The sequence below is a fragment of the Pteropus alecto genome, unplaced genomic scaffold (assembly GCF_000325575.1).
Source record: "Pteropus alecto unplaced genomic scaffold, ASM32557v1 scaffold92, whole genome shotgun sequence".
Classification (NCBI taxonomy): Eukaryota; Metazoa; Chordata; class Mammalia; order Chiroptera; family Pteropodidae; genus Pteropus; species Pteropus alecto.
The window spans coordinates 330,234-347,026 of NW_006432447.1; the positions used below are offsets into that span (position 1 = coordinate 330,234).

The following is a 16,793-nucleotide window of genomic DNA, read 5'->3' on the forward strand; positions in this document are numbered from 1 at the left end:
CTTGTCAATAAAGGTGTGCTAGAATGGAGGCAGAGTACAGCTGGGAGGGCCAAACAGAGGGAAAGGCAGATTCTACCTGAGATGGAGAAGGAGGTGATAGAGACAAATACTGGCAGTTATTCTGTCCAGCATTATCTCTCACTCTCATGATAACAGCACCATGATTTTCCTTTAGGAAAACGCTCCCGCCTCATCCTTTGTCCAGTGTTACTTACACCTGAGGCTGATCACATCCATGGCTCCTAAGATGGACATAATACTTAAGTTGATTAGTGAGAGTGACACACACTCCTGGCTTAGGGAACATTTCAGGCAGCCAACAGAGCTAATGATGTTGGTGTTGGCATTGCTACTAGAGCACTTAGGAAATAGAAACCCTCCTCCTGGGGAGACCAAAGCTGGTAGAATAATGAGTTCAGAGATGCTCATGACTATTTTGTTACCATAAGGAGAGGAACTCCCTGACAATAAAGCTAAAAGTCAAAGAGCAGAGCCAAGAGATGGCATGATATGATGGATGCGGTTGAGGGCCTGGATCCAGACATGCCTGAAGCTGCCTACTGACAGACCTGTTTACTTAGCCAATATAGTCTCTTTCCATGTTTAAGCCAGTCTTCATTGTATTCTGTCACAACTGAAAGACTCCTAACTGATAGAAGTTTCACAGAGAAGGTACTAAGGTTAGGCCATGAGTGATGAGTAAGAATCCACTCAGCAGAGAAAGAGAAAGAGCCATCCAGGAGTGTTGGGTGGGGTGGAAAAGGAGGGGCAAAAGCATTGAAATGTGGAGTGGCAAGACATGTTGAGATGCCTTGGGGTCAGGGTCAGGGTCAGGCCTGGGTGCCTGGTCTACTTTGCCTTACCCGTTTATCATGCCCTACCCTGTGGGGACAGTTGTTGGCTGATACAGTGAGTGTTACTTTCTCATTCAGGGAAGTGAAGGTGACCGTGATGGAGTCCTGTCCCAGCACCGTCAACTTCATTTGCTCATTCACCTGCAGATGAAGAAACCAGAACTCAGCGGACCTCTGCTTTTCTTGTCACCATCCGCCCCCGCTCCCCCCACCCCGTCTCCAAACACATCCCTTCCTGACCCACCACAAAGCATAAAACCCCTATTGGCTTGGGACTGAGGAAGCCATAAAATCTTTCTGGTTCTTATGTTGGAATGTATCTTTCATGGAGAAGACAAAAGAATTCCAGTCTCTCTTCATGAAATTAATGGAAAAAGTAACTGATGACTTCTTATGCCTGCCCCCTCCCTTTCCAACCCAGGCTTGGAACCAATTGTGAAAGACACACAGGAGTCTGGCAGGTGAGTTAGCTTTGGTTCCGGTAGAACTGGATGGGGACGCAGCTTGGGCCAGAAGCCAACACTATCTCTGAATCAAAATATGTCTGCCCAGGTACCAGATCTGACTCCAAGCCTTGCTCTACAGCATACAGAGCTGCCTTGGGAACTGACAAATGGCAGAGAACCCCAGAACATACCCCACCACACGTGGGTGGGAAGATAGCAAAAGAGAACCCAGCAGGGGCCAAGCCACACATGCTCAATCTCCTCCCCTACGGTCACAAAATATGTCACCACTTTTCCCCTGAGGTGGAGCCAAAGGTAACTACCCTTTTCCAGCACTTCCCAAAGGGTGATATTTCTTATGTATTGGTCCCAGGTAAGAACACAAGGAGGGTGAGTTGCCCTTATAGCAACTCACTTCTTACTGAGAACTCTGTGTTCTAGGGGTGAGTCCCAGTTCTGCCTTCTGTTAGCATGTCATTGAGCCTCTCTGAAGTGAAAGTTCTTCAATATGTAATAGTTAAAAGGCTACTATCAGGTTCAAATGAGATAAGGAACTTTGGAAGTGGCCTCATGAGACACAAACGCCCATACCAAACATGAGCAGGTACTGTCAGGATGTGGCAGAGCAACTCACGTGTAAGGCCCCTGGATGGTTCACGTGTGCAGTTATTCAAGCACATTGCTCCTACCCACAGCCTAGGAGACTGAAGCCCTACACTGTTGCATGGCAAGGCTTCCTTCAGTCTTCAATGTCCTTGATCTACATACACCCAAGGACTGCTCTGAACTAAGAAAACACTCTCCTTTGTGCCTTTCATTTCTTTCTACTATTCTACTTGTTAGCCCAAAGGTCCGCCGCGCTCAACTACATCATCGAGTCCTGTCCTCGCACTGTGTAATCTGGGTGCTAGTCCCCTCCAACACCCTGAAAACATTTGACCCCCCATGGCTGTCTTCTTGCCAAGTCTTTTGACATCTTCAAAATTGGTGATTAGTCTCACTTAAGAGAAACCCTACCCTCTCCGATTCTCTTTCTAGAGAGATGTAGAATAGAGCCACGGTTGAAAACTCAAGCATTACAGTTGGGCAAGGTTCAAATCCCAGTATTGCCACTTGCCAGCTGGGCAATTTCAGGCAAGTTGATTTCCTTCTCTGAGCCTGGGGAAAATAATAGAATCTGTCTCCTCGGGTACTGAGCAGATTTCATGGGATAAAACAGGCAAAGGGCTTGGCATGGTACAGCTGTTTTTATTATCCCTCCTTCCTAGGGGGCTTCTTTTCCTCTCTCCAATGCCCCAGATGAAGATGTTCTACAAATTCAGTCACTGCTTGTCTTCTCATGAGTTCATGAGCCAACTCAGTTATATATATCCATCATCCCCAATCTCTCACCCTAGCTGAGGATCCAACAATCTTTGCAAACCCAATCAGCACACCTAAAAACACACTGATTTCTGATCCTCTCGGAAACTTCTGTTTCCACCCAGATACACATTCTATTGTGAAGTCATTCACAATTCCTTCTTCCTCTCATTTATCCCTCACAGCCCATGACTGAATAACATTGAATTATTTTACTGAAATGGTTCCTTTTAAAAATATCGCCACTATCCTTCATCATGTCAGGTCTGGCTAGTAACCCCCAACTAGTCTTTCTATTAGCCTGCGCATTGATCTTTTCCTTTCCATGAGATCTTTCACACGAATGCTGGGCTGAGCATGCCAGCCCTCAGCTTAAAAACTAACCAGTTGGTTCGTCTTCCAGTATAGCTGAATCAGCTCTTAAGAGGCTTTAAAAAACAAATAAACAAAAAAAACCAAAAAAACAAAAAAAAAGCCCCCTCGCACACACACACAAAACAAAACTATGAAGAGTTTAAAAAGAGCAGGAAGATTTTAAAGAGTCAAGACTTAAGAGAAAGGACCAGCATGGGCTGAATTTCTGTTTTACAGCTTTAGCCTGAAGACAACCCACAGTCATGGTCCAAACTCTACCATCTTTCTGGTGCAAGGAACCAAAGGTCAGAACCTGGGGCAACTACAGAAAAGTAAACATTTCCAAAGGGACAGATCTGGAGAAATAGAGCTCCTAGTTCTATGAATAAAATGCCCACATCTCTGGCTGATCTCTGAACTCTGCATGAGCAGGCAGACTCAAGACAGCTTACAGCGAGGAAAACAAACGAACAAAAAAACTAAACTGAGATTCGAGCCGCTGCCTAATGCAGGTGAGAAAAGTTTGTGGTGTGAGTCTTGCCTGTTAAAATAAAAATGTCAACACTCTTCAGAGAAATATATCAGAATTCAGAGACTCCACCACATAACATTCGCTATGTCAGCAATTTAAAATTACTCAACATGTGAAGAACCAGTGAAGTCTGAGCCACTCTCAGGGCAACAGATAATCAGTGGAGGGCAATCCTATCTGATATGACCCAGATGTTGAAATTATCAAAGACTTTAAAGCAGGGGTCCCCAACCTCCAGGCTGTGGAACTAGTACTGGTCTGTGACCTGTTAGGAACCGGGCTACCCAGCAAGAGTGAGCGGCAGGAGAGCAAGTGAAGCTTCTTTGTATTTGCAGTCACTCCCCAGCACTAGCATCACCACCTCAGCTCTACCTGAGATCATCAGGCAGTAGATTCTCAGAGGAGCACAGGTCTCTGGTGCCAAAAAGGTTGGGGATCACTGCTTTAAAGCAGTTAATTTAACTCTATTCAACAAGGTAAAGGAAAATATGATAAATAAAAAAGTAGAAAATGTCAGAGAAATAGAAAATGTAGAAAAGAACTAAATGAAAATTCTAGAACTGAAAACATCTGAAATTTAAAAATATCACAGGATTAGCATAATAGCAGAATGGAAATGACAGGATAAAGTCAATGAACTTGGAGATAGATCCATGGAAATTATTCGATCTGAAAAGGGAAAAAATTTAAACAACAACCAAAAAATAACAGAGCCTCAGGAACTTTTGGGATGATCTTCAAATGTCTAAAATACATGTAATTGGAGTCTCAGAAGAAAAGGAGAGAAATTGAAATACCCTCTTTTTCTAATGGAAGAAGACTTCCTGAATTTGGGGGAACTATGAATTTACATATTCAAGAAGTTCAATTAATCCCAGACAGAATAACTATGAAGACAACAAATAGACACACCATATTCAAACTTAGAAAATCAAAGGAAATATAAAATCTTGAAAGCAGCTAGAGAAAATGAACAGCGATATGAATAACAACAGGCTTCTGATCATAAACTATGGAGATCGGACACAGTGAAACATCACCTTTAAATGCTGAAAGGAAAAACAAGTCAACCCAGAATTCCAGATCCAGCAAAAATATCCTTTAATAAAGACATTTTTCACATGGAAAAAAAAAAAGAGAGAGAGAGAGAGAGAATTCATTGCACTTTAAGAAATGCTCAAGGAAGTTATTTGGGTGGAAGAGAAATGATACCAGAGAGAAATTTGGATTTTTCAGAATGGAATGAAGAATACTGGACATGTTAAATACCTGGGTAAAAATAAACTGGCTACTGCAGCCTCCAAAAGAACAAGAACACTCCTCAGCCTGACATCCAATACCTTTCACCTCCACCCACAACATATACACCTCTCGCTCCCATTTCTTTTATAAGAGACATGTGTGAACATTTAACAATGCCACACTAAGTCCTAACTCCAGCCTTTATAGATGCTACTCCCTCTACCCCAAATGCTCTCTCTTCCTTCTTCTATGTGGATCCTATGCATCCGTACTGATGTTTCAACTCAAGGGTCACACTGTCTTCCATGCCAGCCTTGACTGTATCAGGCCCTGTTGTGCATTTCTGTATGCAGCTCCAAGGAAGAGAACAATTAACTAATATACACTGATAAAACACTTTAGTGATAGAAAAACACCTTCCCCTTCATTATTTCATTTAGTTCTCGTAAAGCAGTGTGAGGTAGGAGAGCAGGTCTGGTGAGATAACCAAGTCTGAGAGAAGCTGAGTGTTTTTCACAAAGCTGCACAGCCAGAGTCTGGGAAAGCTGGCACTCATACTTGGCTCCTCAGACTCTCATTCCAGTTGTCTTTGACTTGGCCACACCGACACATAACATATGGTGCCTGCCTGAAACCAATTTATTATCTTCTTTCAGTATAAACTTTTCCTACAGCTACAAAAAGTTAAATATTAAGACAACAACTCAATATAGCTCTAGATTAAGGATCTTGAACCTGGCCAAGCATCAGAAATACTTTTGAAAACTTCAAAATCCAGAACAGACCAATGGAATCAGAATCCTTCTGGGGCTGTGCCTGAGGATCCGCATTTTTTCAAGTCCCATAGGTGATTCTGATATACAACCAGAGCTGAGAACCTCTTCATGTATGACTAATCATCACATGACTAATCCAGACTGTGGACACTGTGAGAAGAGAGAAATGGTGTGGGCTGGGGTCCCACAAAGGAGGAGAAGTCTGAGCAGGGGTTTGAAGAAGGGAAAATTTGGATTGGCCAATAGAAAAGGAAATGCACTTCAGGTCAGGGGTGTAGGAAGGTTGAAATGTGTTCAAGAGATTGTATGTTTCTGAGCAGAGGTTCACTGATCTCAAGGAATCGGGATATAAGGATGAGAATGCAGTGGCCAATGTAGATGATAAACAGGAAGGGCACCAGACAGAAGGTTAGAGGTAGGATGCTTGAACCCCACCATGCATTCCAAGAGTGCCTCTTTCCAGTCTTACCTTGGGGCTCTTAATCTCATGCCACTTTGGGTGGATTCTATGTTCTGTGATCTTTCTCTGAATTCCAGCCTTATGAGCTTGTCTCTCACAGCCCTTATCCTTCTCTACCCTGCGTTCTTATTAACTCCCACCCAGACTTCTGAGTTATTCAAGGGGTCTTATTTATCTTTTTTTCCCCAGGATTGGTGATTCTTACCTAGGGGAAATTTTGTCCCCAGGGGACATCTGACAATATATGGGGATATATTTTGATTGTTACAACTGGAGGAGAGGGTATCACTGGTATCTAGTGGGATGTTGCTAAATATCCTACACAGTTATAACAAAGAATTACCCATCCCCAAATGTCAGTAGTGCTAACTAGAGATGAGAAACTCTCCTTAGATAAAGTAGCAAGCACATTTGATTGCTTTATTAATAAATTAAATTTACTGAGTTGTTATTTAATATTAACAATTCAACATTAAATAATAAATTAATAAATCTTTGATGAATGGCTGTCTGAACAACCCAATGAATGAAAAAAGGGTTGTGCCTATCAGACACCTTTGACTACCAGATTTTATTTCACAGAAGTAAAGTTATAAAAACAAAAACATGGGAGACCAACAAAGAATTGTTAACATTTCTTATTGCCACATATAGGTATTAAAAATAAAACCATCAACTACTATAATGATTAATAATGGTAACTTTCTAAAATAAAAGGCATTTATACTATCAAAATGTAATAATATTAATAATAAAAATACAACAGGAAAGGTATTACCAACAAAGGTGAGTACAGCAGCCAACAGTTGATGTAGGCTGGTGAAAAGTTCACTTCATCCAGCTTGGACCACTGCCCTGCAACTTGGGAACCTCTAAATGAGACTACAAACTCCTGGGGGTGGGGGTATCCTGTCTTACAGGTGGCCCTCTGACTATAAATGCTGAGCATCCCAGGGAAGGCTGCTGGGGCTGCCCCACCTGTGCTGCCCACCCCTACCTTATATTCCAAGGAGAGTAAAGTCTCCGTTTTGGAAGTCCAGCTCCACTTGTGGACTACGTAGCCCTTGTAGTCATTAGTGGTCCCGCCTTCCTCATCCAAGACCAAGACATATGGGCAGCTAGGAGAGACACAGAGGTGAGGAGCCGCCACCAGGCCCCGGAAGGAAGCCATCATCACTACAGGCAGGCAGGGCTCTGAAACTCTGCCCCAGCTGGAGGAAGCTTGCAGTCCTGCAGGCAGCCTCACTTCCCCCACTGAATATGGTGTGAGGCCTCTTCACACCTGTTGATGCTATTTCAAGAATCTGTTGGGAAGGGCAGGATTGAGGGAGATGATGGAGGCTCAAGCCAAATCCAGGGATAGAAATGGAATGTGCACCCTGTTGCCCAGAAGTTCAAGTATACAGGATCTCAGGCACAAAAATGGGAACATATATAACCCAAAGTAAGTAATTTCTTCTGAGAACAGTTCTTTATGAAAGGCCAGACAAAAACCAACTTTTGGCCGGCAAAAATATGTGCTTCTCTTTAAACACTCCACAGAAGGGATGCCCATGGTCTCTTTTTCACTCTCTCCTAGTATAAAACACTTCTCTCCACTAAAGAATCCTTCCATGAACCTAGCCAGCAATCAAGTTTTTAGTGCCATGAGGATACAAGTGGAGTAGGACTTGGAGAGTTGCCATTCTCATTGGCTATAGGACACAGATCCAGCAAGCGAGGGCTTGAAAATATCTACATCCTTGTCGGCAGTGCCTCACTGCCTTCCTGGACCTCTGGACACTGCCTGGCTTCTCTTTTTCCCCAAGGACTCCTATTTGCCACCTCAGTGCTCCTCTTTGTTACTCCCAGAAATGCTTGCATGGAGCCAGAATCCCCCTAACCCACTCACCGGGCCTTTAGGTTGTAGTGAACACAGCCCTGGCCTTCGGCATTGAACAGGGCCAGGAAAGAGAAGTTGGGTGTGTCATTAAAGAGGCAGGTGATGGTTCTCCCTCTGCAGCACGTGGGTATCTGACACATGGCAATGTTTCCGGAGGGATAGCTGGCGGAAATGGTTAAGTAGAACTAACAACAAAACTCTTCAGGTTCTGCTCTCAGGTGCCCCAGGAAAAGCAAGTCTACAAGTCAAAGTGTTAGTTAAATGGTACATAATTCCCAGTCTTCGAAGACCCTCTTTGCACTTTGTATAAGTAACAACTAAATGACGGTGAAACTCACATGCATCTGGTGCTTCCCTGTATCTTCTTTCTATTGTCCGCAACCACCTTGTGGTAGGTATTATCACCATTGCCAAGATGTGTAAGGTTTCCCTGAATCTGAAGGATGTCCTGGGATGGTGGGACTTTCATTGCTAAAACCAGGAAAGTCCTGAGCAAAACAGGATGAGTTGATTACTCAACAAACGAGGAATCCAAGGTGAAGAGAAATGATCTGCTTCATATCACACCACAAGAAAGTGATAGAGCCAGTATCTCAGCTCTGAGGCCAGTGATATTTCTAATGCTGCTAGGCTGCCTCCCCTTCTGACCTATCTAGGAGAGCGGTCAATGTTTCCCTGCTCATTTCCTACTAAGGAGGCCCAAGAAGCATTGGTTCCAACTAAGAGGGATACGATTTGGGCAGCTACTATCCTGTTTGCAGGAATTTCAGGAGTATCCCAGACAAAAGAATTTCAGTGGTTGGCACTAGGGTCCACCTCCTTAATCCTTTCCCACCAACTGATAAAAAATAAAATATAAATTTAAATTATAAAAATTAACCAAACAGAAATTCTGAAGTTGAATAGCATGATAAATAAAAAGAAAAAAAAAATCATTAGATGGATTTAGCATCAGATTGGAGCAGTAGAAGAAAGAATCAGTGGATTGAAAGATAGATTAATTGAAATTAATCCTGTCTGAAAGAAAAAAGGATGAAGAAAAATTAACAAAGACTAGTGGGAGACTACCAAGCAGACCAATATAACAAGAGTCCCAGAAGGAGAGGAGAGAGAGAAGAGGGCAGAAATAATATTTGAAGAATAATGGCTGAAATTTGCCCATATTTTATGAAAGACATTAATCCACACATTCAAGAAGCTCCACAAATTCCAAGTAGGATAAATTTAAAGAGAGCCACACTGAGATACATTATTATCAAACTACCAATAGAAAAAGATAAAGAGAGAATCTTGAAAGCAGCAAAAGAGACGTGTCATTACAATGGATCCTCAGTAAGATTAATGGCCAATTTCTCATCAGAACCTATCCTTCAACAATGAAGGAGAAATTAAGACTTCGCAGATAACAAAAGCTGAGGAAGTTCACCACTCCAAGAAACACTGAAAGGAGTCATTCAGGCTGAAATGAAAGGACACTTGGCAGTAACTCAGAGACATGCAAAGAAAAAAGGACACCAGTAAAGTAATTCTATAAGTAAATATAAAAGCCATTATTATAGTATTTTTGGTTTATAATGCCTCTTTTCTCCTATATGACTTGAAAAAACAAGTGCATAAAATAACAATTGTAAATCTATGTTAATGATACTTATCCTAAAATTCATATAGAATTGCAAGAAACTCAAGTAACCAAAATAATCTTGAAAAAAAACAGAGTTGAAAGACTCACACTTCCTGATTTCAACACCACAAAGCTGCAATAATCAAAACAGTGTGGTACTGGCATAATAATAGACATATAAATCAATGGAATATCATTGAAAGTCCAAAAATAAACCATAATATTTATAGTCAACTGATTTTAAACAAGAGTGCCAAGACCATTCAAATGAGGGAAAGAATAATCTCTCCAACAAACAGCGTTGGGATGATTGGGTAGCACATGCAAAAGAATGAAGATGGATCCTGATCTCACGCCATGTGAAAAAAATCAACTCAAAATAGATCAAAGACCTAAACGTAAGAGCTATAACTATAAAACTTTCAGAAAAAAATAAAAACCACCAGGAATAAGCTACGGTTTCTCAGATATGAAAACCAAAGCACAGGAACAAAAAACAGAAAAATAAGACTTTATCAAAATTAAACATTTTTGTACACCAAAAGATGCTATCAGGAATGTAAAAAGACACCCACAGTATAGGAAAAAGATTTTCAAATCACATATCTGATAAGAGTCCAGCACCCATAATATATAAAGAACTCTTAAAACTCAACAAGAAAAAGATAATCAACAAACAGGCAAAGAACTTGAATACATATTTCTATAAAGATATCTCAAAGAAGTCACATGAAGATGCTCAAAATTATTAGTTATTAGGGAAATGCAAATCAAAACCACAATGAGATATCACTTAATACCCACTAGAATGGTTGGAATTTAAAAAATTGGAAAATATCAATTATAATCAAGGATGAAGAAATTGGAAACCCCATACATTGCTGGTGGGAATGTAAAATGGTGCAGCCACTATGGAAAACACTTTGGAGGTTCCTCAATAAGTTAAACATAGAATTACCATATGACCCAGTAATTGCTCTCTTAGGTATAGACCCCCAAGAATTGACAAAAGTTGTGCAAATAAAAACATACAAGAATGTTCATAGCAGCATTATTCCCAATAGTCGAATGGAAACAACCTCATGTCCACAAACAAAAGAATGAATTTTAAAAAGTGGTATATCCATATAATAGAATATGATTCAGTCATAAAAAGGAAGGAAATTTGGATACATGCTACAACATAATGAAAACATTATATTAAATGAAAGAAGCCAGACACAAAAGGCCACATATTATAGGATTCCATTTATATAAGATATCCAAAATAGGCAAATCCATAGAGACAAAATATATTGGTGATCGTCAGGGGCTGTTTACTCCACACTTAATAGGTGTAGGGTTTTCTTTTGGGATGATAAAAAGATTTTAAAACTTGAAAGAGGTTGTGGTTACACAACATTGTAAAAGTACTAAATTCCACTGAATTGTACACATAAAAGGATCAATTTTATGTTATGTGAATTTTGCCCCCACTTAAAAAAAAAAAATGAAGTACTGATGCATACTACAGATGACCCTTAAACAACATAAGGGTTAGTGATCCTGACTGCCCCTGTGGTCGAAAATCTGCATATGACTTAAGTCGGCCCTCCACATACAGGAATTCTCAACCTCTAGTTGACTCTTGAACAACACAGATTTTTGAATTTTGGTCAACTGAACTCAGCAAGGCCAACTGAATTGCATGAGTCAATTGAAAAAAAAAAAAAAACCCACATATAAGTAGACCCACACAATTAAACCCGTGATGTTCAAGGGTCAATTGTACAATGTGGAAGAACCTCAAAAACATTATACTAAATGAAGGAAACCAGATACAAAAGGCCACATAGTGTGTGATTCACTTTATATGAAATCTCTGGAGTAGGCAAATCCATAGAGGTGAAAAGCAGATTACCAGCTTCCAGGGAGGGGTGGGGAGGGAAAAGGGGGAGTGACTGCTTAATAGGCACAAGGTTTCCTTTCGGGGTGATGAAAAAGTCCTGGAACTAAATAACAGTGATGGTAGTGTAATATTGCGAATGTACTTAACGCCACTGAATTGTACACTTCAAAATGGTTAAAATGATAAATTTTATGTTCTGTACATTTTACCATATTAAAAAAAATGCTTACCTCACACAGTGGCTCTGAGTGCTCAACAAATCCCTAAAGGAATAGTGTTGAGCACAGTACCAGGTACACAGGAATTATGGTTTGTTTTTAATGTTATGACTTTATATCTTCGTATAAAAAAAAGGCTTTAAGGGCAGTTTGATTAGAGAATAGTGATTGAGGGAAGAGAGATGCTGACAACCCAAATGAAATCAATACTGGGGTGGTTCTAGGGTCTGATGCTGACAAGTGCAAACTCATCAGGGCTTGGAGCTTTTTGGCAATCCAAGGGCAGATGTATCATTTCTACCTGAGAGCTTTGCCCAGTAATCTCCACGAAAACAGAATCAACTGCTGAGCCCACTGTTCTGTGGAAGCCATGAGGCAAAGGAAGTGTTTTCCAAACATTTTCTCTACTCAAGAGAGATCCAAAGGTGCACATGTGTTTAAACCATTTGAACACAGTAACACAGAATCTCTTTTTCAAGATCACTGAGTTCAGCTTCCTTATTTTATAATGGAGGGAAGTGAGGTCAAGAGATATAAAGTGACTTGTGCATGTTCACCAAGAACTGGGCCTAGAAACAAATTAATTGCTAGGATGTGATCATTGCTGGGGTATGAGTCAAGCGTGCCATTAGTGATGACCTGCAGGTTTCAGGTGGTCCCACATCAGGGGGCCCTCACCACTCTTGAGACAGGTAAGAGAACAAGGATCCCAGCAGGCTGGTGTTGGGCCTGATCATAGACTAGTCCACCATCTCTGGTCCTGCTGATAGCACCCTAATTCAGAGACACAACTTCACAAGGAGCTCAGGGGGATTATGCTATTTGATGTAGTGTAGAGTCAGAAAAGGTGGGAGGCAGAAGCCCCATGACCAATAGTGAGCAGCAGCTACCCTGGAAGGAGTGTGCTGTGTTCACTATCACAGGGCACATTAGAAGCAGGGCCGAGCAGAGTGTGATGAATGGATTCATTCATGGTCAAAAACAATAGGACTCCTTTGGCAGGGTGCTTAAATTCTGAATTCCCAGATCAGTGGAGAGGGCTGTTGCCAGGCAGGCCTGTCTGGGCAGCCTGTTTGACAACTCAGAGAACCACCCTCTCCTCCAAAGGTAGGGGACACTGAGTGTCCAGTGGTTTCGATCAGTCCCCTTCAATCTTCCCTATCCCGCTCCCTGATGGAGAAAACAATCCTGAAAGGCATGAAACGGTGCCTGAGAGAGAGCTCTAAATGGAGGTGCGGCAGCCCTGGACCCAGGCCTGGCTCTGGTACCAAATTCTTTTTGTGACATTGAGTGAGTCACAGTCCTACAATCAAGGGGTAGGAATGAATGGCTTCGTGTCATCCCTCTTTGACAGCTATCTAGCTCAGACTGCAGAACCTGGGATAATCGTTTCTCCTTCTCTGACCTCAGCCTTGCTGTCAAATGTGTCGGGTATCTGGGGTCTGGACCAGTTCTAGCACAAGTTGAAGAGTGGGTGACAGGGCCTCTGCAAAAAACACAGGGGTCCAAGGTGACTTTCTCATCAGCAGCTTCCCACCCAGACTTTCTCCAAAGGGCACCTTCTCTGACCTGAAGAAACTCTTAATATCCTGGAGGACCTGTCGCCAGGCTTCTCTGATCAATAAAACTGAAAACAAAAAATGAACAAGACAAACAAAAACTCATAGATACAGACAGTAATAGTCCAGTGATCACCAGAAGAAAAGGAGGGAGGTGGGGAGATTTTAGAAAAGGGTGACAGAAGGAGATTTGACTTTGGGTGGGGAACACACAATGTAATATACAGATGATATATTTTTGAGTTGTACCCTTGAAACCTATATAATTGCGAACAAGACAAACAAAAACTCATAGATACGGACAATAATAGTTCAGTGATTACCAGAAGAAAAGGAGGGAGGTGGGGAGATAGAAAAGGGTGACAGAAGGAGATTTCACTCTGGGTGGGGAACACACAATGTAATATACAGATGATGTATTTTTGAGTTGTACCCTTGAAACCTATATAATTGTATTAACCAATATCACCTCAATAAATTTTTTAAAAATAATTCAAAGTAAATACTAAGGCTTTTTCTGGCCCAGACGTTCCCTAGAGCTGAATTATTGAGAGAAAAGGCAGCACCAAATAAAAGGATACTAAACGAAGGAAGTCCCATCATAGAAGGTGTAATGCAACTTGATGGTCTTCTTGGATCCCTTCCAATCCTGAGAGTGCCGGCTGAAGTGAGCATGTTGGGTGGGAGGCTGGTGAGGGGTGGAAGTAGAAGTTTGAGCACCTGGAGTTTGAGGGTGATGAGAGCTCGAGGTTTGAGTGTCCCCTTTTGGGGCCGACATTGGTTGAGAGGGCATCTTTGCCTTGTAGTGGCGTAAGATCATGGGGTAGAAGACATTCCTCCCTTTCCACAAGGTCCTTTCGGCTTCTCTGCAGGGAAGGAGACCAACATATCTTCTAGCCACTTGGCTCTCACTCACCAGGGAGGCTTTCTACAGGCCCCCCCACCCCCAGCTCCCAAGACTCCCATTCCATTTCCCTGTCCCAAAAATATGTGTTCCCACTCCACACCCCTCATCCTTAAAAGTAGTGCTTTTAGGAAAATTGGGAAGGTCCCGGTACCCCTCTGAGACCAGTCCTTTCCACCTATAGTGCTAGGTGAGGACCTATGGAATGGGACTGCTTTTAGAGGGGGACCTAGGGGATCAGTCCTGATGTTACAGGGAGAGAAGGCTTCCTTCCAGAATGTCACAGTAAGGGGCGACACTTGGTGGTTGCCCGCTACTCATGTTCTGTATCTGTAATTGCCCAGGGAGTCCAAGACATATATGGCTTAGATATGACTAGGTTTTAAATCCTTTATGGTCCATGGTCTGAGATTTTGGAGAAATGTAGACTTAACTTGCCGGGACTTGTGGGACCCACAAAATCATAAATATTATTAATCATCCATGTTAATATTTTTTGTTTTGAAAGGTGTTTCTTTTCTTTTTTTCTTTCTTTTTTTCTTTTTGTAGGAGAACTCTGACAAATTATGTTAAGAAAGAAACTTTCAGGGCACAAGGCTGCAGACTATAAGAAGTCCTGCAAATGGGGTATCACTGGTGAGGAGGCAGAGATCAGTGCATGGGGTCAGGCTCACCAAGATGCAGAACCTCAGGCAATGCCTTACCTGCCTGCTGGGGCTGCCTTAGCTTCCTTATCTGCAAAATGGGTATAAATTCTGTCTTCCTCATGAGGTCGAATGAGGACTGAATAGGATTGTGAGTGGGAAGGATGGTTACAGGCTGTCACCCTGTCACTATTGTTGGGGGCACTGGGTACCTGACACTTGCTGGCACGGTTCAGATACTTTTGTGATATTCCCCTTCATGTGCACACAGGCTACTGGTGGCTGTGTCTTCCTCTTCCAACCACCCCCAACCACTGAGGTGCTCACATATGGCGACACATCTCCTGCAGCTTCTCCCGGGCTTCTGGGCAGGGGTCACTGATCTCCACATTGTCAGATACAGAGGTTCCCATTCCTCGTTGAGGGGATGACATGGGTATCTCTTCTAAATTTTTTGATTTGCCTGTAGTTGGAGATGAAGAGGTTAGACAGGGGTTTTAGAAAATGGTTTCTCCTGGGGAGAGGGGTTGGGGAGAGCAGAAGAGCAGCATCCCCTGAAAGTCAAAATAATTGGGAGAATCGTTTATGCTTCCTTGGGACAGGAATCCCTATTTTATAAGGTCACTTATATGGTCACTGATAAAACAGAGACATCACTCCGTAAGTCAACAAAGCATGTATCAGGAACAGACTTGTGCAGAATGATGAATCCAGCCGTGTTTCCTTAAAGGCAGCCTTGTTCTAGGTGGAGAGAGCACAGATGTGTGCTGCTGTGGATACTTAAGTGATTCCCTTCTTATATTTTTGATTAAAGACCAAAAATCTCAATTCCATCTTGATCGGTTTCAACACTTCTCTGATGTTGGTTAATCTCAGGCCTTCTGCAGAGGAAAGTGTGGATCCATTGAGACTATAATTTTTTTAATAGTGTGGTAAAATACACATAACAAAAATTTACCATCTTACCATTTTTAAGTGTATAGTTCAGTGGTATTAAATACATCCACATTGCTGGACAACCATTACCACTATCCATCTCAATAACTCTTTTCATCTTGTAAAATTAAAACTCTGTACCCATTAAACAATCACTCCCCATTCTCTACTACTGCAGTCCCTGGGAACTACCATTCTACTTTTTGTCTTTTTGATTACTCTCAGTACCTCATATATGTGGAATCACACGGTATTTATCTTTTCGTGACTGCCTTATTTCACATAGCATAAGGTCCTCAAGGTTCATCCATGTTGTAACATGTGTCAGAATTTCTTTCCTTTTTAAGGCTGAGTAATATTCCAATGTATATATAGACCATATTTTATTTATCCATTTACCCATTGATGGACACTTGGGTTGCTTCCATATTTTAGCTATTGTGAATAATACTACTATGAACACGGGTATACAAATACGTCTTCAAGACCCTGCTTTCAATTATTTTGATATATATCCAGAAGTAAAATTGCTGCATCTTATAGTAATTCCATTTTAAATTTTTTGAGGAACTGCCATACGGTTTACTACAGTGGCTATACCATTTTATATTCTCATCGGCAGCATGCAAGTGTTTCAATATCCTCTTCAACTTTTATTGTTTGCTTTTGTAATAGTGGATATCCTACTGGGGGTAAAGTGGTATCTCATTATAGTTTTGATTGGTATTTCCCTAATGGTTAGTGATGTTGATCATCTTTCATGTGCTTATTGGCCATTTGAATATCTTCTTTGGAGAAATATTTATTCAAGTCCTTTGCCCATTTCAATTTAGGTTTGTTGCTGTTGTTGAGTTTTAAAGTTCTCTTCATATTCTGGATATCAACTCCTTATCAAATATAGAATTGGCAAATATTTTCTCCCATTCTGTAGGCTGCCGTTTTTTACTCTGTGGATAGTGTCTTTGATGCACAAAATTAATACATTTCCATAAAGTCCAATTTGTCTTTTTTCTTGTGTTGTCTGTGCCTTTGGTGTTATAGCCAAGAAATCATTGCCAAATCCAATGCCATAAAATCTTTCTCCAAAGTTTTCTTCTAAGAGTTGTATTGCTTTA

The 16,793-nt window shown here is 41.5% G+C and overlaps 1 protein-coding gene across 1 annotated transcript in view; it reads right to left on the minus strand.

Annotated features, from left to right (window-relative positions):
• CUNH3orf20 (chromosome unknown C3orf20 homolog) overlaps positions 1-16,793 on the minus strand; it is a 61,165-nt gene that overhangs the window by 33,274 nt on the left and 11,098 nt on the right. Inside the window, exons 4-8 of the mRNA XM_006907170.1 lie at positions 15,070-15,205; positions 13,776-14,060; positions 7,918-8,070; positions 7,024-7,144; positions 864-995 (exon numbers count right to left, since the gene is read on the minus strand). Coding sequence (XP_006907232.1) covers positions 864-995; positions 7,024-7,144; positions 7,918-8,070; positions 13,776-14,060; positions 15,070-15,205 — 827 coding nt within the window. The remainder of the gene's footprint in view (positions 1-863; positions 996-7,023; positions 7,145-7,917; positions 8,071-13,775; positions 14,061-15,069; positions 15,206-16,793) is intronic.